The sequence below is a fragment of the Callospermophilus lateralis genome, unplaced genomic scaffold (assembly GCF_048772815.1).
Source record: "Callospermophilus lateralis isolate mCalLat2 unplaced genomic scaffold, mCalLat2.hap1 Scaffold_101, whole genome shotgun sequence".
Lineage (NCBI taxonomy): Eukaryota > Metazoa > Chordata > Mammalia > Rodentia > Sciuridae > Callospermophilus > Callospermophilus lateralis.
Window position 1 is genome coordinate 2,234,258 of NW_027510272.1, and position 23,170 is coordinate 2,257,427.

At 36.5% G+C, this 23,170-nt stretch overlaps 1 protein-coding gene and 1 pseudogene across 1 annotated transcript; both read left to right on the plus strand.

Annotated features, from left to right (window-relative positions):
- The first annotated feature begins 15,109 nt into the window (after positions 1–15,109).
- LOC143639936 (protocadherin alpha-3-like) lies at positions 15,110–17,560 on the plus strand. The gene is given in 6 exon segments (XM_077107962.1): positions 15,110–15,929; positions 15,932–15,990; positions 15,992–16,270; positions 16,273–16,411; positions 16,414–16,554; positions 16,557–17,560. Coding segments are annotated over 6 exon segments (2,442 nt in total).
- Positions 17,561–20,471: 2,911 nt separating this feature from the next.
- Positions 20,472–22,896, plus strand: LOC143386466 (protocadherin alpha-4 pseudogene; annotated as a pseudogene).
- The last annotated feature ends 274 nt before the right edge of the window (positions 22,897–23,170 follow it).

The window sequence follows — 23,170 nt, forward strand, 5'->3', positions numbered from 1 at the left end:
AGAGGCTTTCGTTAGCGCGCAGAAATATTAGAAAACCTCATTGACTGATCAATTTTATGTATTTGAATATCAGAAAATTGAAATTTTCCATAATTATTGCTCATCCCTAATCGTGTTCAACATTATACTTACTCATTAGAGATTTCAGATGAATTCTTAAAATTAAAAAAAAATCTTCATAGTACTAATTTTGTTTCTTTATACAGTTTGCATTTGGTGTTAGTGCTTGCAATTATATTAAAATCAAAAGCTGATTTTTAAGGCATACATAATTAAGGATGCCACTCTCTTGTTTTACACCAATAATTTAAAGATTGATATGCTAAAAAAAATCAATGCACAGCACTAAAGCATGAGCTAGTTTCACCTAAATCTGTAAAAAAAATTTTAAAGATTTTATATTTTTTTCACTGGGAAGAAATTCTTCCTGGATGAAATTACAAATATGTGTAGAATATATTTAATAAAAGACTTATAAAATAGCTAAATATAGAACTTCAATATAGATTGGCGTGTAGTATATAGAACAAGATTCCATATAAATAACTTTAGCCTTTTTAAAAATGAAGTTGCAGGCTGACATTATGTTCTATACTCAGTAAGTGTTCACAGCCCTTACAGACATTAAGTGTAAATCGTTTCAGATGTTCAGCTTTGTTTAAATGCAATCAGGTGGTTTGTTCATTGTTAATGCTTTGATGAAAAGGCTTTATATGCAGTAGATCTACAAAAATATTGTTCCTACTGATCCGAATTAAATTTGTATAGAGCAGAGTTTTAAAATGAATGTAAATAGCACTAAACATTTTCTTTCTGCAACCTGTACTTATAGATTCCTTCTGTAAACTAAATTAAAAAAAATATATTGTAGTACATTTTGGTGGTAATTTTAAAGGTGTTGATTAGGTCAATAATTGTTTAAGCACTGTCTCATTCATGTTAAAATTGTTTTCTACTTTTATTTCTGAATCTTTTAAAATTCATTTCAATTAATATTCTGTTGTTGGTTTGGGAGTAATCCCAATGTATCTTTGATATTTAACCTGGTTAATTTGTGCACAGTCACAACAGTGGATAGAATTATGTAGTCTCTGTTATACTAAAATGTTATATTCACGAGATGTTAAATATTTATATGCTTTGTTGACTTGCTCAAATGTGAATCCTGTAGTGTTGACTGAAGAAGAATCTGGTAGTTTCCTAATTGGGCAATTAACCATTTATGGCTCTATTTTTTCTTTTGGAAAACAAACTACTGTTAATTATTTTTAGGACTTATTTTGATTCTAATTACTCCTATTTTTCCAAAGTTAAAGACTATCAGTTAATCATGATTACATTTTTCTGATGGTTAAAAAATTCTGTTTGTTTTCAATACAGTTTTATGTGTGTTTCCACATTATATATTTTTCCCTTTTGCAAGACTTCAATTTAGAGTTTGCTAAGTGGGATAAAATGATTCATTAGTAGAGAAAGAATTATGTCACTTAATATCTAATATTATAGTTTTACAAAATGAAAAAGAATAAAAAGTAGCAGTAAAATTATATACTGAAAACACCAAAAATTTAGATGCCTTAATAGTATATACATGAAAATACTTAACTATCCCTTTAAAAACAATTCCTTGGACTGCCTAATGGTTAAAATATAATTGATCCATATCCAAGGCTACTATTGAAGATCCTCTGCCAAAAATAGCCCCTCACTTAACCTGAAGGTGAGAGCTGCATAGACCCAGTCATGTAAATAAAGCCTGAACTGTGGGCCTGTGCCCCCGCCCAGCGCTTGGCATCTGACTCATCTCTTACCTGAAGTGTCCTAGACTTAAGTATTCTGGACAGAGCAATGCGTTTCTTTTATTAAAACCTCAGCATGTCTCCCTGATCTGAAATATTTGCTTTCTTTTCAAAATAAGTTTTATCTTATCATGAAAAATATAGTATCTAACATCATCATTCACATTGAGGTTTTCTCATAACAAACATCTTTAGTTTTATGAAGTCATCTTGACCAATGTTACAGTAATTTCTGTTAACTGATTGTGGTAAGCAATGTTAATGTGAAAAGAAATTAAAACTTTCTTTATCTGTTGTAAAAAATAAATAAATAAAAAAAATAAAATCAATATCATTCTAAACTTATAAAATCACAATAAAAAACAAAGTTATAGCAGAATAATTTTTTTCTAAATGGGGGTTGGGGGGCAGTATTAGGGATTCCACTCAAGCCCTCATGCATGCTAGATAAGTAGTCTATCACAGAGCTATGCCCTCCCCTAGACTTTTTAAATTTCATTTTGAGTCAGGGTCTCAGAAAATTGCCCAGACTGGCCTCAACTTTGTGATTCTCCCATCTCAGCTTCTAAAGTAGCTGGAGTCAATAGGCATGTGCCATCATGCCCAGCTATTTTAAAATTTCTAATGTATCAGCTTGGGTTGTGTCTCAGTGGTGGAGCACTTGCCTTGTACATGTGAGGCACTGGGTTCGATCCTCAGCACCATATAAAAATAAATAAACAAAATAAACACCTTTTAAAAAAATTTCTAATGTGTGATCCAACATAAGAATGTATTAAAATTGAAAGTAGGGATACGAAGGATAGCTCTATGGTTGCATGCTAGCCTAACATGCTTAAGGCCATGGGTTCAATTAACACCATAAATTAAAAAGTAATAATAATAACAACAACAACAACAACAATAAAATTAAAAGAAAGAATAGGAATACAGCTCAGTGGTAAAACCCAGCATGAGAGAAACCCTACGTTTGATCCCTGGCACTGCAAAAAAGAAAAAGAAAAAAGAAAATTCATTCACTCATTCAATTAACAAATGCTTACTATATGCAAAGAATTATAAACCTTGTAATGGATAAAAAATAATATAGAAAAGAATTCTTGTTCTTAAGGATCTTAAAATTACAAGGAAAGCAAAGGGATGTACATACTACAAAACAGCCATTTTTTTTCTTTTTTAAAAAACATACACAAAATACAAAGCACCATATGATAAAGTGCTATATAAGTTAATACAAATTGAACAAAGATCCACAGGAAAGAATCTCTAACATGTGAACATCCAATCTGCATGTAGGAAGTAATCTGAGTTAGATGACAAATGGAAAATTAGAACAGAGGGTATGATGAGATTCCATCCTGATAAAATACCATATGTAAAAATTAGGAAATGAAAAGTAGTAAGAAGATAAGTATTCTCAAAGTTTCTCAAGAATACATACTCTTGAGGCCTGGGCAGTACAGCCAAAAGCTCAAGATTTCTAGGACATTTACTTGTATCTTAAAAATAATGTAAAAAAAAATCAGTGCTCTCTTAGTATATGCAAGTCCCTGGGTTTGATCATCAGCACTTTGAAATGTAAAATAAAAATAAAACTTACAGTCTCCTTCTTTATATACCTATGTTTGCTTTAACATAAAAATATAACATTTTCCTCTGAAAAAAATTTCCAGTAAAACTAATACTCCAAGAAGATGGGGGGCAGCTGTGATTATCTTGTGTGAGCTCCCTAAATAATCCCAGTAAAAAGAATCAGCATAGGGCTGGGGATGTGGCTCAAGCGGTAGCGCGCTTGCCTGGCATGCGTGCGGCCCGGGTTCGATCCTCAGCACCACATACAAACAAAGATGTTATGTCCACCGAAAACTAAGAAAAATAAATGTTAAAATTCTCTCTCTCCCTCTCTCTCTGTCTCTCTCTCTCTTTAAAAAAAAAAAAAGGAATCGGCATAGAATAAAGAGAAAACAGATGGTAGACATGGCTGAAATGCTACTTTGGCTCAGGGAATAGAGTGGAGACTCTTTAACCAGTCAGTCTAGAGTTGGTAAAATCTCAGAAGAGAGTACAGGTGTGGAACATGAAAAAAAAAATTTAAACATAAGGAATGACAGTCAGATCTATTTAGCAAAGTTTAATCTGGCAGAGACATACAGGAAGGGTTTATTCATTTAACAAATATTCCTGGGTACCTCTAATGTGTGGTAATGAATAAGCTGTTGGAAAACGGAAAAAAAGAAGCAAAATTCCTGATCTTATAAGAACTTATATCCTAGTGTGGAGAAGTAAACAATAAAGTTGAAGGAAGTAATGAGACTATTCAGAAAATAAAAGAGAAGCAGCAATTATATATAGTAAAGGAAGGGATGTTTTGGAGCAACATAATAATTATTATTATTAAGTGGCTGAAGACACAGTAGAAGTAATAGAAATAAAGGAATAATAGGAAAAAGTCTATGAAGAGGAATGGAGCGAAGTTATTTTTTTTTAGGTGTACACATTTGGAGTTGCCTGCTGATCTAATGGATAGAAATCCAAGACTCAAAAAATTCAAGTCTAAAGATTCAGACTCGGTGGGGCTGGCATTGTAGCTCAGTGGTAGAGCGCTTGCCTAGCACATGTGAGGTGCTGGGTTCCATCTTCAGCACCACATACAAATAAATAAATACAATAAAGGTATTGTATCCATATACAACTACAAAAATATTTAAAAAATATTTAGAATTGCTGAATGCAGGCAGACACTAGTAGAGGTCACAGGGACAGAAAAGAACAAAATTAGAGGGCATCCAGGCTCTGTAGTGCATGCCTTTAATCCTAGGGACTCAAGGGGACTAAGGCAGGAGGAGGGCAAGTTAGAGGCAGTCTCAGCAACGTAGTAAGACCCTGTTTCAAAACAAAATAAAGAGGGGAGAGATGTAGTTCAGTGGTAAAGCATGTCTGGGATCAATCCTTTGTACCAAAAACAAAAGAAGAGTAAAGGGCAAAGGGTGGAAGACAAGAGACTTGATAAATATTCATGAGGGTAGGGGTAAAAAACAAAAGCAAAACCCCAAAGAAGAAAGAACCTAAGAGAAATATAAGAAAAACCCAGCTATTTTTCTAATTTCCTAGTTGTTGATTTAATTCCTGTGGATTTCATTTAAACAAAAGGCAATGTTTAATGGAAGTACCCAAATCACGTATTTAAAAAAAGGCTGAACTTAACCAAATTAAACCAGAATATAGTTTCCATTATAGAATATATACCACTACTGATAATAAATTACTTAAGTAACTAGTCTACAATGAAAGAAAGCATTGGTTAAAAGTATAAGTCATTTTTTAGAAATGCAAATAATTGCTTGGCAGCAAAACACTAGTTTCTTAGCTAAACTTCAGCTAAATTACCCTCATTGAAATCAACTTTCCCACACATAAATTTTGGCACCACTGTAAGCCACTGGCAATAGCTCAAGAGAATTGCAACTTTTTTTAAAAAAGCTTCAAGATTCTTGCTGAAGATAAATAATATGAATTAAGTAATCCCTAAATTAAAATTTTAATTCAGAGTTACACCAAAGAAGAAATGTAAAGAAGGTATTCAGTTTTCCATAGAGAAAAAAAGAATCAGAGTTTTCTTCACAGATTTTATAGCTGCTGGGATATAAATTAAAACCAAATTCATACCCTAGATGATTTAACTGCCTTGCTGTCACCAGAATCTACACGTCTGGGCATTTCCTCAGGAGAAAGAATGTGGAAGGTATGGCCAAATAAAACTACAAGTTGAATGCCACCGCCACCACTCTTTCACTCATCAGCTAAATTATGGCATTAGTTGAGAAAGCTGTTCAAACTAGACTTTTCTAGGACTCTACAATCATAATTCCTAACCCTAACCCTAACCCTAACCCTAACCCTGGTTAGTTTTCTTCCTTCCTTAGATACTAATAATCAGATACATTTATGAATCTTCCATTGGTCCCCCTTTCTCTTTCCCATCTTTCCTTTCTTCCCAAATACTTACCTCCATGGGAAATTTTCCAACTCTCAGGTTAATTCCATGGTCTTAAATGAAGATAAAACTTTACACCAAGAACATACTTTTTTGCACTTTAGAATAACTAATCAAAAGAAACTTGTTTACCATGACTTCTGATCTTAAAATTCCACTGCAAAGAAAATAGTTGCCCTATCTTGCTTAGAAAATCTTCAAACTTTGAAATACCATATCCCACAAAACAAATATCCACCTTGATAGGATTCTTCACTACCTCATAGCTGCTATTCCTTCATTACTCACTCAATACACTTTAATTGAGTGCCTGCTATTGATCTAACAAGAACTGAGCATGTACACACACACACACACACACACACAGAAAGATGAAATCCTAGAAGTCTCTCATCTAATCTTTTCCCCATATACCAAAGAATAAAGAGCTACACTGTGAGTTACTGGGTATAAAAACAGGAGTTTGGAGAAAAGAACAAGAAGAGAAGACAAAGAGAAATGGTTTAACCAGGATAGTCAGAAGTGAGCAGTTTCTTAAAAGAAGTGAAAGATGCGGATGATTTATTTAAAGTGTGATACTAATTTCCTCTTTAGATAGAAAGAAGTTTTTATGAAGACAGTAAATTGAAAACTATGATGAAGAATACAAGTCAAAAGGGATGATTTAGAGCTCTAGATTCAAACAGCAATTCTTTATTCCCGAACTCACACGGGTCGTCTACAAACACGTTCTGGGGGAATCCACGTTCTCTGCCCAAATCCACACTCTGCCCAAATCCACTCTCTGCCCAAATCCACTACACATGGGCTTCTGTCTCCCAAAATATACTGTCTGACCCTAAGAACTCAAGAGGAACTCAGCAGCAGGATACGCCCTATTCTAAAGGGGGAACACCCTAATCTCTTATTATGCTATACCGCCCTATTCTAAAGGGGGAACACCCTAAACACGGATCCTGCCCTGGTCCTTGAGCAAGGTCACCTTTCAGAAGTCCTTCCACTAGACAGCATGGGAGTAAGCTGGCAAGGAATTTGTCATACCTACTTGGCTGATGGCTCCCAGCACTTTTTAAGACTGAAGGCTGAGTTTGAAATGATCAGTACTATTCTGAGGGAGATTGACTAGAAGGTTACGACAATATACCCTATAAGGGAAAGACAGTCTGGACTTGTGCCAGAAAACAAGTAAAAGGAGAAACACACAGAGTGTGTGTGGGTATGCAGATACACATGTGTGTATGTATGTGTATATACATGTGTATAAATATACATATACTAAAAGGCTAGATATAAATATGACAACTATACATTTGAAATTTTCCAAACCAGTTCTAAATTTTCTTTTAAAGAAAAGTTTAAATGTATGATTAAGCATAATTGATTATATTTATATACTTTTTAAGAGTCTTCAGGTAACTCAAAAGGGTGAAAAATTAAGATGTTGCATTACTATTTTATGAATGTCAAATTTTAGTTAATGTTGATATAGGGGATAATAAAGAAAAGATCCAAAAGTACCTAGAAAATGCTACCACTGACCTGAATAGTACTGTATTCTTATAATGTCTATTTAAGTATTTGCCTACCCAGAATATACATTACATTTTCAGACACTACCCTCTCTTCTAAGGCTTGCTCCTCTTAGAATTTCCCATGCTGAATGGCTCCATCTATTCACCACTGAGGCAGGCCTCCTCCAGGATACAGCAGGAGTCTTCTTTCCAAAAGACCCTGTGTGTTCTTCTGGCACACCACTAAATTTCAACAGGATTATAGCTATTTTCCCATAGAGTAAACATTTGGTTATGGAAAACCAAACTCCAAAGAGGTCCTAAACATGCATCATTATTTCAATACATTTTGCCTATTTTCAAATAATTTTTTACTATTGAAGGTAACAAAAACAAAAACAAAAACCAAACTGACAATTTTGGGTTTCTATATCCTACCCTATTTCTTCCTTAAGGGCTGATAAATTAAATAGCTGAAGATTAAATGGTGAGGTTAAAAAAAAACAGGAAAAAAAGTACCTGGACTAGTCACAAAATAAATAATTTTTATAATTTTGAACATATTACATTAAAATGTTAAGTCAAATGTTAAAAATTATAATTAGCCAAAGACCACAGAGAAATTAGAAGAATTAAAGAATTATTTTAAATAATGAAAATGTAAATATATTTAATAACCTACAAAACCATTGTGCTAGCTTGCATAATGTAAATGTTAATTTTCAGTGTTTACCATGTTTATCATTTCAACAATATTACAAGTGTATAACATTTTTAATAGGGTAACTATAAAGGGTTAAAACAATTTTTAACTCAATCTCACAGAGATGTCTAAAACAAATTTAAATGTGTGTTACTGAAATCAAATTTATGAAATGAGCTTTTTAATGATTCAACTATACTTTAAGTTTTCCTTTAAGTGGGGCATGGTGGCACTCACTATAATCTCAGCAGCTCAACAGGCTGAGGCAGGAGGATTACTAGTTCAAAGCAATCAGCAACTTAGTGAGGCCCCAGTAACTTAGTGAGACCCTGTTTCTAAATAAACAACAAAAAAGGACTGGAGATGTGATTCAGTGGCTGAGTGCCTCTGCTTGGTACTGAAAAAAAAATTTTCCTTTAAATGTTAAAGGAAGAAAATAAGAAAGCAAGAATAAGTTCAAAATAAGTTCAAAAGCAAATACTAAGTCTGATCTAGTTATTTCTTTTTAAAATACTCCAAGATGTAATGCATGAGCTCTTGACCTTAGCCTGATATCTATGTTGATATCTAAGCCTTGTTTGATGTTGTAAATCTTGACATGCTCACCTGATAATGTTCTAGTCTATTGAAAGTGATGTCAGGGTGCAGTGACCATCACCCAGTGCGCTTTAATTAATTCTGCTGTGAAAGTTGCCTGTGGGAAATCCATCTGAAATTGGCAATTCCTTTTTTTTTTTACATTTTAAGTCTTGTCTTTAAAAAAAACCCTCAAAAACAAACTAACAAACAAAAAACTCTTGTATCTATAGTTATTCATACTTAAAATGTTAAAATGTGAATGAAATAATGTATTTTAATTTGGTAAATGCATTAACATTTTGAAACAATAAAACTAATTATCAATAAAAATAATTATTAATTATTATGCTCTAATAATAATGTTAGAACATGTCAAATCATAATTATTAATAAAAGTTAGGAATAATTTTTAATTTGATGGATTTGTTTAAAAAGTGATTATTAGTTTTGAATGCTCAGTCTTCTACATTAAAACAATTATAATTTCTACAGTAAAAATTCACAAGTCACAGATATCTGAATGGTGATATCATTGTATGGTTCTGAAATGGGGATTGCCATGATGCATTTATCACTTCTTGTGACTTAATGGCTGTCTCATGTCATTATATGGTTAAAAGTCTAACAAAAAGAGAAAACAAAAGTTGAGACATGTCCAGATGATTGATAAGAAGTGAGAAAACTTTGTACCTTAGAAATAAATAAATAAATTGTCTTCAGTGAATCATTTGGATATCTGAATTCCATTACAGTTCTGATCCTTCTGTTCACAGAATATTAACACTTATTTTTAACAGATAAATCTTGTTCTTTAAAGGACCAAATACAGCTCACCCATGGCATATGATTATAAAATCTTCCTTTCATTCAATTTAAGTTGTCACTAACATGTTGTAATATATGAAGTGTCAAAAAGAGGTATATAAGATCAAGAGATATATTTGTGCATATCTATGAGGCTTGCAGGGAGGATAACCCCGTTCACTTTACATATTTTTTGCAGTTTTTTTTTTATCTAGGAAAAGTTTAGATAAGAAACATCCTAGTGATAGCATAAGCAGATAAATAGAAAGTGTCTAGTCTGCTGAGAAGACTCCATCTAGTTTTGATAAACATTGGCAAGTGTCATCACTTTAATATAAAATCTGGTTTAAGATATCTGGTTGCTTGTGTATGACATCTGAAAATTGAATGTATGTATTAGCAAAATGATTTTCAAAATATAAATACATTTGGTTGTTGTCATTTGCATGATAATTAGTGACCATTTGGGGAGGTTAGGGATTGAACCCAGGAACACTTAAAACTGTGTTACATTCCCAAAATTGTATTTATTTATTTATTTTAATTTTCAGAAAGGGTGGTTATCACAAAGTTTTGTGGGGTTTTGCTAAGTTTCTAAGCCTGTTTTTTTTTAAATTTATGATCCTCTTCCCTTGACCTCTCAAGTGGGTGGTATGACAGGCATGCACCTGGAACTATAGCAATTTTGGAAGAGTGGGTAGTCAAGATCAAACTCAGAGGCAGTAAACCACTGAGACACATTCCCAGCCCTATTTTGTAGTTTATTTATGACACAGTTTCAATGAGTTGCATAGTGTCTTGCCATTGCTGATGCTTGCTTTGAACTTGTGATCCTCCTATTTCAGCCTCCAAAGCCACTGAGGTTGCAGGCATACACCACCATGACAACCCAGTTTACCAATTTTTTAAAACAAATATTACCTTAGAAATTTTTCTTCCAATATAGAATTTGTTATTTATAAACTTATCTAGGCACAATCACCAAAAAGTCATGAATTCTTAAGAATAGTATATAATTACATAGTAAATAGTTATTTGTTAAGCTAACAAAAAGAAAATACACTGATTGATGTATATCCTCTATTCTTGAAAGACAAAGAATCATAATTCTGTCAGAACAACTCTGAAAGTTTTTGGTGCCGGTATAAGTGTAATTCAAACCTCTCCTGAGAAATCAGTATTATTAAATATTTGTTCATAAATAAAGAGTCTCATTTTCTTTTGATGTGTGTCATGGAGTTTTTTTTTAATAGACCTTTATTTATTTATATGTAGTGCAAAAAATCAAACCCATTTCCTCACACATGCTACATGAGTGATTTCCTCTGAGCCACAACCCTAGTTCCTTCATGGAATTGTTTATTAAAAAAGATATAAAGCTAGAATATTATAGTCTGAGTAAAATCAATGAGTTATATTTAAAATTTTTTTAGTTGTAGGTGGACACAATACTTTTATTGATTGATTGTTTGATTGATTTTATGGAGGTGAGCATTGAACTCAGTTCCTCATACATGCTTGGTAAGTGTTCTTCCTCTGAGCCACAACCCCAACTCCAAGTATAGTTAAAGTTACCTTTTGCCCTCTGATTTTTGGTACAAAATATATAAGAAATGACATAATCCAAATTTTGTCATTTTGTAGACAAGAAAAGAGGGACTCAGAGAAATGACTGAATATGCAATTCTGAGTTGCATATCACATTAGTAGAAGATTAAGTTCAAATGCAAATAAATAATAGGACCAAAAATAAAACAGCATTCTTTCTGTAATTTAATTATGTTCTCTTCCATATTATTTTAGCTGGAAGATGTGGCTTTAATCAGCATTTGACTCTTTTTTTATATCTGAAAAAAAGTACTATCTAGTCACTATGGATAAAAATACATTAGGATTCAATGAAAAATTATATTTTATAAGCACTATAATGGGTAATTCAAACACTGACCTTACCCAGTAAATTGATAACTGAGAAGGACTCTTTTTGTTTTGTTTCAAACCAAAGGGGTTAAATCTAAAACTGTCTTTTGTTATTTGGTTATCAGTTATTTGCTCTTTTTCCCAGATAACATGTGCATATTGATGAATCATATCATTAACTTCCACTAAGTGATCTTGGCCTCAGTCACTTCATAGGTAGTCCAGAAGTTTTATATGGAATATGCTTTTAAAGGAGCTGGGAAGTTTGGTGGATAAATCTTGACCTATAGTCAAGCACAGTCTATGCCTACAGGAAACTTACCTACTTAGAGTTGATAAGTCTCATCATGCAAAGTATACATTTCCTGAAAATCAGAAAAGTTCATTTAAGGTTTTACAGAGAAAAATGAATGATTTGAACAAATGAGGATGAAGCTCTTCCCTGGGAGTTTTCATCCTACCTAGAGTATGGCATGCAGAATATATGAATGGTCAGGTGGAGTCTGTCCTACTGGAAGTCTGGTCATTATGTTTCTACTGTAGGTAATTTGTAACCTTTAAAAATTGTATTCAGATGTAACTAGATCTCCAAGATTTACAATCTATGGTTCAATAAATTCTTATTCTTATATTTTTCTTGGTTAATTTGCTTAAGAAGATAACTAATAGAAACTATTCCCTGATACTTTATGCACACATTGGTCCAATCTTCTAAACTCATGTTCTTTTAACATTATCTTATCTTCTAATAATCAGTACTGGAGTCTACTCTGCTATAAATTTTCTGTCAGGCATTCCATCTTTCAGTTAGTATAATTCTTAAAAGCAATGCAAGGCCCATAATATTACAATAAATTGTCAAAAGTATCTCATTAATATGAAGTATGTGATGATATAAAATTTTAATTTTGTCTTTCATTTTCAAACTAACTACCACCTTTCAATATTCATCAAAGTTATAGCTGGCATTGTAATATCTATACTTATTTTCTAGATCCATGACATTCACAAACAATTCTTTAAAGTTTACTTTCTTCTTCATGAGCTAGCACAATATAATCAGTTAGAAATTATGAAAGTTTTATGCTAATAAATATATTAATATAATGCTTTACTTATCTTGCTTGAGAAAGTTAATTTCAAACATTAATTTATTCACTAAAATTAATTGATAATATATTCTATTATAAATATAAATGATGAACTATGAGTAAATTGTATCATGGCTTCCCTTTAGTGAAACACAGGAAACAACAACTTGAATGAAAACTGTTCTCAAAATTCTTAAATATTGAATTGTATTTAATAATGGTCAGGCTATATGCAAGGAGTTGTAATATTCTTATTGTTCCTAATTATCTACAATAGACCTTTACCAAAGAATTTTGTTATTTAACTTACAAATGCTCAGGGAACTCATGACTTTCACCAAATTCAGAGAGATCTTTGAGATATTTCATCACCTACTCTTACCTGTATTGACTGGTGACTCATGTTTGAAGGATGCTTTTCTCTCTTTTGTCATTGGTTAAGTCACCAGTTCTTTCAGATAAGAACTTTTAAAGCAATGGAAATCTAAAAATTCATCCAGAGTGGATTTTTTTCCTGGTACTGATGATGGAACCCAGATGTGCTTCTACCACTGAGCTATATCCCCTACCCCTTTTATTTTTATTTTGAGACAGGGTTTTCCTACATTGCTGAGGCTGGCCTCAAATTTGAATCCTCCTGTCTCAGATTTCCAAGTTGCTGGGATTATGTGAGTGTGCCACTGTGTCCAAACAGAGTGGAGGCATTTAAAAAACAAAATTATCACATTTGGTAAATGCTTTAGTATATACAGGTAAATTGGAAAACATAAAGATGTGAAAAATTTAAAAACTAGTATGTTCTTATTTGTTGTGGTACAAGTATAACAAATATCCAATTACACAGTGTTGTCCTGCAATAGGAAATAAATTGACAAAACAACTTCACTGGAAAATACTGATTTCTTACATCTTTATTTAAATAACCGGTAAGATAGTTAACAAGAATATAATTCTTGAATAAGGGACATAGGAGTAATTTACAGATATCCTAGAATTAATAAATATAAGGGAACCTATTTTAAATATTGATAATTGCCATAATGATGTGTGTGTGTGTGCGTGTGTGTGTATTCACACACACAAACACACACACTTTATGTATACATATATTTTTACCAATGTTTCCTTTTTTACACTGTGATGGTCACAAATCTCAAAAACTCTGCTTTTTCCATAAACTGTAGTCTGAGAGGCTAAGTGATTAAAGGAATGGCATCTTAAATCAGATTGACATCCCACCCTTACACTACCTAAAGTAATTCTTAAGTTACTTAACTTCTGTGTATTTGTAAAAAGTGAAGCACATTCATATATTTTTGATAAGAACACAAAGAATAATAAATTCTGACAAGAATGTGGGGGGAAAGGTACACTCATACCTTTTGGTGAGATTGAAAACTGGTGCTACCACTCTGGAAAGCAATATAGAGATTCTCAAAAAAACTGGGAATGAAGCCATCATATTACCCAACTTATCCCATTCCTTGATCTATATACAGAAGAACTAAAATCAGCATGCTATAGTAATAGACAAATCCATATTTATAGTTGTGCAACTCAACAATAGCCAAGATAATGAGCCAGTCCAGGTGCCTGTCAATAGGTGAATGGATTAAGAAAATGTGGTATATATACACAATAGAGTTTTACTCAGTCACAAAGAAGAATGAAATTATGGCATTTGTCAGTAAATGGATGGAAGTTGAGAACATCATGTTAAGTGAAATAAACCAAACTCAGAAATTCAAGGGTCAAATATTCTCTTATATATAGAAGCTAGAGCAAAGTAAGGGGAAAAAAGAGTGAAGGAGTGTTTGAATATCATAAATATTGAAGGAAAATCAATGGAGTAAAAGAAGGAGACTGAAGAGGAGGGAAGAATGATGGGAAAGGGGAGGAAATGAGGAATAAACTTAACAAAATCATAGTATGTACTTGTATAAATATACCACAGTGATTTCCACCTTTATGTATACCTATAAAACATAAAGGTGGAATAAATAAATGAGAAAGGTAGACAAGTAGAGTAGAGAAAGGGGAATAGGGAAAGGGAAAAGAGGAGGGAAAGGGAGAGAACTGGGGACTGAAATGGATCAAATTAAGTTTTATGTATGTATGATTTTGTCAAATTGAACCTAACTATTATGTAACTATAAAGCACCAATAAGAGGAAAAAATACTACTCATATAAAAAATGCCTTTCTGAGAGAATATTTGTGAGAATTTAATGGAATGATTCCATTAAGACAAATATAACAGTGCCTGTCACGGGAAACATTTTCAATAGATGTTCATTGTTACAACAGTAAACAATCGATATCTTACTGTATGTTATGAATCGGAATAATTGAAATTGATGAATCAGTATAAACTTTCTAAGGGCAGCTTGATAAACAAATAATTGAGTGAGTACTCAAAGTATAATTGAACAGAAATTTAAAATTTTGAGAAAGTTCAATGGTCATATAAGGAAAAGAAGATAAATATATTTAATACTTACATATTTAGCCACATGATGTCGCTGTCTACCACAAGGTCTTTCTCCACAAAAGCAGTCCGCATTACGTATTCACGTTGAAGCCTTTCTTCATCATCTCTGAAGTATGGTGACGGTGGGAGTTTAAGAAATGAAGAGTAAAGAAATAAAATTATTATTTTTAAATTTTGGATTGATGTAAGAGGAACCAAATATTTAGGAAAAGCTGGCAATGGTGTTTTTCTGGCGAAAAGATCCTGGAACTCAGCGTCTGCTGCTCTGGCTTTTGCTCCTGGAGGCTTGGGAGGCAGGGAGCGGCCAGATCCATTACTCGGTTCCAGAGGAGTCAAAACATGGCACCTTTGTAGGTCGCATCGCTCAGGATCTGGGGCTGGAGCTGGCGGAGCTGGTGCCGCGTCTGTTCCGGTTATCGTCCAAGAACCGCGGGGACCTTCTGGAGGTAAATCTGCAGAATGGCATTTTGTTTGTGAATTCTCAGATCGACCGGGAGGAGCTGTGCGGGCGGAGCGCGGAGTGTAGCATCCACCTGGAGGTGATCGTGCACAGACCGCTGCAGGTTTTCCATGTGGAGGTGGAAGTGAAAGATATTAAGGACAACCCGCCAGTATTTCCCATGGCTGTAAAAAATCTATTTATTTACGAATCCCGACAGCTTGGCTCTCGGTTTTCGCTAGAGGGCGCATCCGATGCAGATATTGGAACTAATTCGTTGTTGACTTACAGTCTTGATTCCAGTAAATATTTTGCTTTGGACGTTAAAAGAAATGATGAGGAAATTAAATCCCTTGGACTGGTATTGAAAAAACTTTTAAATCGAGAGGACAATCCTAATCATCATTTACTAATATCTGCGGTTGATGCCGGGAAACCAGAACTCACTGGCACCACTCAAGTGAAGATCACTGTCTTGGATGTAAATGACAACGCCCCAGCACTTGAGAGGTCGGTTTACAAAGTCAGATTATTTGAAAATGCTCCATATGGTACCTTAGTAGTGATCGTTAACGCCTCTGATTTGGATGAAGGAGTAAATAATATTCTTTCAATACAGATGTATCAGCAGAGATTCTGTCGAAATTTCACTTAGATCAACTTTCACTTAACACATCACTGATGTGTTAGTGGACACATCAGTGTAAAAGGAAACATAGATTACGAAGAAACTGGGTCATATGAAATCCAAATAGAGGCGACAGACAAAGGAAATCCTCCAATGACAGATCACTGCACGGTTTTAGTAGAAATTGTGGATACCAATGATAATGTTCCTGAGTTGGTTACCAAATCATTATCGTTACCCGTTTTAGAAGATGCTCCACTTGGCATGGCCATAGCCCTGATCAGCGTGTCAGATCGTGACTCAGGTGCCAACGGACAGGACAGGTGACTTGTCACCTGACGCCACATGTTCCCTTCAAGCTAGTGTCCACTTTCAAGAATTACTATTCGTTGGTGCTGGACAGCGCCCTGGACCGCGAGACCATATCTGACTATAAGCTGGTGGTGACCGCCAGGAAGGGGGCTCCCCTTCGCTATGGGCCACAGCCAGCGTGTCCGTGGAGGTGGCTGACGTGAACGACAACGCACCAGCTTTTGCACAACCCGAGTACACAGTGTTCGTGAAGGAGAACAACCCGCCAGGCTGCCACATCTTCACGTGTCTGCGCATGATGCAGACGCGCAGGAGAATGCTCTGGTGTCCTACTCTCTGGTGGAACAGCGGGTGGGTGAGCGTGCGCTATCAAGCTTCGTGTCAGTTCACGCGGAGAGGGGCAAAGTGTATGCTCTGCAGCCTCTGGACCATGAAGAGCTTGAGCTACTTCAGTTTCAAGTGAGTGCCCGCGACGCTGGCGTACCATGCCTGGACAGTAACGTGACGCTGCAAGTATTCATACTGGATGAGAACGACAATGCGCCAGTACTGCTGGCCCCTCAGGTGGGTGGCCCAGCGGATACAGTGAGGGAGCTGATGTCTCGGTCACTGGGCGCTGGCCACATTGTAACCAAAATACGCGCGGTGGACGCTGACTCTGGCTACAATGCGTGGCTGTCCTACGAGCTGCAACCGGTGGCAGGTAGTGCAGGAAGACCATTCCATGTGGGACTGTATACAGGCGAGATCAGCACCACACGAGCCCTGGATGAATCGGATGCGCAGCACTACCCTCTGTTGGTGCTGGTCAAAGACCACGGGGAGCTGGCACTGACTGCCACAACCACAGTGTTGCTGTCTCTAGTGGAAAGCAGCCAGGCGCCAAAGGCCTCAAGGGCCTTGACTGGCACCCCAGGCCGCGAGGTGGCGCTAGTGGATGTGAACGTGTACCTGATCATCGCCATCTGCGCGGTATCCAGCCTGTTGGTGCTCACCCTGCTGCTGTACACAGTTTTTCGGTGCTCTGGGGAACCCAACAAGGACACTTGTGGTCCTGGAAAGCCCACGTTGGTGTGCTCCAGCGCGGTGGGAAGTTGGTCGTACTCACAGCAGAGACGACAGAGGATGTGCTCTGGAGAGGGCCCACCCAAGACCGACCTCATGGCTTTTAGCCCCAGTCTTCCACCATGTCCAGTTAACCAGGATAGAGAGGAGCAACTGGCTATGGACATGGATCTCTCTGCCAAAGTGAGTAATTTATCATTCTTTCCAAAGCGTTCTCTTTTTTAAAAAAAAAATTTCTGTGTTTTCACCCCCTTGAAAACATGTTTAAGGTTAATTACACTACACTCTATTCTACTAATTAGCATTTTCAGTTGCTGATTTTGTGATTAAAATGGTCAGATTCTTCGTGACTAAATTTTGAATGAAGAAATGAACAGTGAGATTAATATTTATAATGTTATTTTGTTTTGTTGATAAGTGCAGTAGCAGGATTATTTTATTGCTAAATGTCTGGGTACAAGTAAATTTTTTTTCTTGGCCGAATTTCATTATTTACAAAATTCAATTCTAACTTGTGGCCAAGTGCTTCCTGCAGAATAACTATCTTTTACCTCTTTTCATTGCATCATGTAGGCTGGCCTAGAACTCTTGGCCCTTCTGTTCCAGCCTCCCAAATCTCTAAGATTAGAGGCATGCACCGCTATGTTTGGTTATCTTCATTTTTCTCATTATTTTTATTAGCAATAATAAAAATATCAATATGAAGTGAAATTTTAATTCTTCTGTGGCATATTTAAATGTTATTTTAAAAAGAATTTTTAAGTTGGGCATGGTGATGCATTCCTGTAATTCTGGTGACTGGAGGCAGAGACAGGAGTTCACAAGTTCAAAGTCATCCTCAACAATTTAAGTGAGAAAATAAAAAAATTAAAGGGCTGGGATTGTAGTAGTGTAGAGCCCCTTGTGTACAATTAGTAACAAATTGAAACCAATTGTCGCTCAAAGATATTGTAGAGAGTCCAAAATGTAAAATAATTATGTCCCTCACTCCTCTCTTTTCCCACTTGCATTTTATTTTCAAGCATATCCTTTGCTGCCACTTGTTCATCAAGTATTAATCCAGCCTTGATTTAATATTTATTTTGTTAATTCTATTATCATCCTGTTGTAAATAATATGATCATCCAAAGTTCTTGCCTTGATGGATATGAGACTTTGGTCTTCAAATTGAGCTTTCTTCTTCTTGAAATTCTTGACTAACAAGACTCTTGACAAAAACATTTTGAAATTTTTTGAGTTTTTTTTTCTTCTTAGAGATGTATCGATGCTATACTAACTGAACAGTGAATAGGTATTTATTTCAAATAAATATTTTTATTCTGTTGCATTCCTCATCTATACATTTAAATATTTTTAAAATAAAATGACTGAGAATTGAATTATTTTCAATTTCTCCCAGTGTGCTTGATCTATGATCATTTTGTAAAACCGAAAAGTTGGGTCCCCAAACAGAGAAATTACTCTGATTTCTGTTATGATTCCAAAATTTGTTTTTTGTGAGTGTGGCTCTTCATAGAGGAGAACCCGAAACTATTTCACTAGATGGCATTTTTTGTTTAGGCAAACACAAAGGAAATGAATTTAAGTATTTAAGCAGCAAAAAGTTTGACAAGTGCTATTATCACTACCTCCTTCTGTACTGTTTATACAAAAATGTATAATACTGTATTGGGAAGATTTAATTGCTCATTAAGACTGGGGACGATTCAGAGATGATGACTGTAAAAAATTGGCATGAAAATCAAGCTAAAAGCCACGTTTTCCACATGGAAAATTGAAATATATCTTAATTAGGGCAATTTTGTAGGGAAAATATTTTTGTATTATTTCAAAAGTTTTCAGAGTGCTAAGACATCATATTTCCAGATTAATCTTATGATCACCTTATATTGATGTATTTTATTCGGCAATTAAAACCAAACCATTTCTATTATCATAAATGTCTAGTAAATGTTAAGTATCTATTTTTTAATTTTCATTTTCATTTTTTTAGCTGTAGTTGGATACAATTGCTTTATTTATTTTTATGTGGTGTTGAGGATTGAACCCAGTTCCTCACACGTGCTAGATGAGAGCTCTACCGCTGAGCCACAACCCTAAAGGAGAATTTTAAGAAAAAAATTGAAAGTAGCCAATTATCCTGTTTGACTAAAATATATGAGTACAATAGGAGAAAGTAGGAATCTTAGACACTGGAAAAGTAGTGGTCTAAGTAGTCATCTAAGACATTGAAGATCAGCCAGGTATTTATAAACCATTAGAGTAAAAATTAGAATACTCTTCTTGCTTATAGGAGGTAAATAAGTTACAGTCAATAACATTATCTGGAATACTTCACCACACAAGCTATTTACTAGAAGTTTCTTTTTTAAAAAAATTAATCAAATTTGTTATATATGACAGTAGAATGCATTCCAACTCATATTACACATATATAGCACAATTTTTCATATTTGTGTTTTAACTAGAAGTTTCTACTTCCTTGTTAAAGCCCCCTTGAGCATTTGGCCCTTAGATGACTCAAAGAAGATATTCAATGAAATTATGATAGTCTTTGAATGCTTCTTAAAAATATTTGCAAATTTATCTTTCAATGGCTTTGTCCTTGGAACCAATTTCCCCAGGTACCATTCCCTTTGCTTCAACATCAGTAATGCAAGTACAAGGATAGGCAGGGTGTTATAATTAATAATAATCTCTAGAATGCAAAATAATACAAGGAAACTATCATGAAGTTTCCTTATCAACACTTCACAATTGTATATTTTCAAAGTTTTCATTAACTACAGTTGGTTCTTTGTAAATACTTAAGATCTGTATAAAAAAGGATTTCCACTGTAGTAGAAGTTACTTCTGCGGTAAAACTAAGAATCACAATCAAATTTCTTTGGTGCAGAATAGGTACCTCAGTATTCTTGTTATCCCAAAACTGGAAATGTGTTCAGATAATAGTATGGGTTTCCGGAATCGATACTTACGGTTTGAAGCCACATGATGTCGCTCTTTACCATAAAATACATCTGACAGGAACAAGAATAAAAGGGAAAATATCTCTTCTTACTGGAAAGAAGCTGCATCCTCAATCTGGCGTTTGAAAAATGGAGGATGCTGCTGCACAGAAATGACCAAACAGATTTTTCCTAACTTTGAGACAAGATTCCTAATCATAATAAAGCTCTGTGCGCTTGACATGGAATTTTCCTGGGGAAGTGGCCCGGAATCCCAGCGCCTGCTGCTTTCCTTTCTGCTACTCGCAATCTGGGAGGCAGGGAGTGGCCAATTCCACTACTCCATTCCCGAAGAGGTCAAACACGGCACCTTCGTGGGCCGCATCGCTCAGGATCTGGGGCTGGAGCTGGCGGAGCTGGTGCCGTGTCTGTTCTGGGTGGCGTCCAAGGACCGCGGGGACCTTCTGGAGGTAAATCTGCAGAATGGCATTTTGTTTGTGAATTCTCGGATCGACCGGGAGGAGCTGTGCGGGTGGAGTCCGGAATGTAGCATCCACCTGGAGGTGATTGTTGACAGACCGCTGCAGGTTTTTCATGTGGAAGTGGAGGTGAAGGACATTAATGAAAACCAGCCTGTGTTCCTGGCGACACAAAAGAATTTGTTCATTGCAGAATCCAAGCCACTTGATACTCGGCTACCACTAGAGGGCGCCTCTGATGCAGATATCGGAGTCAACGCTCTGCTCACTTACTCGCTGAGCCCCAATGAGTATTTTTCTTTGGAAAAAGCATCCGATGACCCACGGGTAAAAGGTCTTGGGCTTCTATTACGGAAATCTTTAGACCGAGAAGAAACTCCGGAGATTTTTTTAGTACTCACTGTCACTGATGGGGGCAAACCCGAGCTGACAGGAACAGTCCAGTTACTCATTACAGTACTGGATGCTAATGACAATGCTCCAGTTTTTGACAGAACACTCTATACGGTGAAATTACCAGAAAATGTTCCAAATGGAACCTTGGTAATCAAAGTTAATGCTTCAGATTTAGATGAAGGCTCGAATGGAGATATTATTTACTCATTTTCTACTGATATTTCACCAAATGTGAAATCCAAGTTCCACATAGACCCAGTTACAGGACAAATTTTCGTAAAAGGATATATTGATTTCGAAGAATGCAAATCCTATGAAATTCTTGTAGAGGGCTTTGACAATGGACAGCTTCCACTCTCTGGCCACTGTAGAGTTATTGTAGAAGTAGAAGATACCAATGACAATGTCCCAACTTTGGAATTCAAGTCCCTATCACTTCCAATCAGAGAGAACACTCCACTGGGCACCGTTGTCGCACTGATCAGCGTGTCAGATCGTGACTCAGGTGCCAACGGACAGGTGACTTGTCACCTGACACCTGACGCCACATGTTCCCTTCAAGCTAGTGTCCACTTTCAAGAATTATTATTCTTTGGTGCTGGACAGCGCCCTGGACTGCGAGACCATATCTAACTACAAGCTGGTGGTGACCGCCAGGGACCAGGGCTCCCCTTCGCTGTGGGCCACAGCCAGCGTGTCCGTGGAGGTGGCTGACGTAAATGACAATGCGCCATTGTGCGCGCAGCCCGAGTACACAGTGTTTGTGAAGGAGAACAACCCGCCAGGCTGCCACATCTTCACGGTGTCTGCGCATGATGCGGACGCGCAGGAGAACGCTCTGGTGTCCTACTCTCTGGTGGAGCGGCCGTGGGTGAGCTACGTGTCAGAGAACGCGGAGAGCGGCAAGGTGTATGCTCTGCAGCCTCTGGACCACGAAGAGATTGAGCTGCTTCAGTTTCAGGTGAGTGCCCGCGACGCTGGTGTGCCGCCCCTGGGCAGCAACGTGACACTGCAAGTGTTTGTGCTGGATGAGAATGACAACATGCCAACACTGCTGGCACCTGGGACAGGTGACACAGGGGGAGCTTTGAATGAACTGGTGCAGTGGTCAGTGGGTGCCGGCCACCTGGTGACGAAAGTGCGTGCAGTGGATGCTGACTCTGGCTACAATGCCTGGCTGTCTTATGAGCTGCTCCAGTTAGCCGGTTGTTCGCGCTGCCCATTCCGTGTGGGTCTGTACACAGGCGAGATCAGTACGACCTTGCCCTGGATGAAGCGCCTGCTGGTGCTGGTGAAAGACAACTGTGAACCGGCGCTGACCGCAACTGCCACAGTGCTGGTGTCTCTGGTGGAGAGCGGCCAGGTGCCAAAGACCTCCTCCAGGGCACTGGCGGGCACTGCTGGCCATGACGCGGCGCTAGTGGATGTCAACGTTTACCTGATCATTGCCATCCGTGCAATTTCCAGCCTGTTGGTGCTCACGCTATTGCTGTACACGGCGTTTAGGTGTTCGGCGGTGCCCACGGAGGGCTCCTGTAGACCTGGGAAGCCCACGCTGGTGTGCTCCAGCGCGGTGGGGAGCTGGTCTTACTCACAGCAGAGGAGGCAGAGGGTGTACTCTGGCGAAGGCCTGCCCAAGACTGACCTCATGGCCTTCAGCCCCAGTTTACCTGATTCTAGGGACAGAGAGGATCAACCACAAACTACTGGAGATTCCTTGGCAAAGGTTAGTTTATAATCCTTTTGTTCAATCTGAATAGTCATACTCTTTTGCACTATCATTTTACTTCTCATAATCAAATTTCTCTCCATCAATTTTCTCTACTTCTGTTTATACGTTTCTAATGTCCTGAAGCCAAGACAGGATGGTGGGCTAGGTATTTGGGAGGCTGTGGTGGAGGGATCACTTGAGCCAAGGAGTAACCGCCGAGACAAGCCCAGGCAATAATGAGACCCAATCTCAAAAACAAACGACAACAAAACAATAAATCAATAAAAAGGAAGTAAAAAAA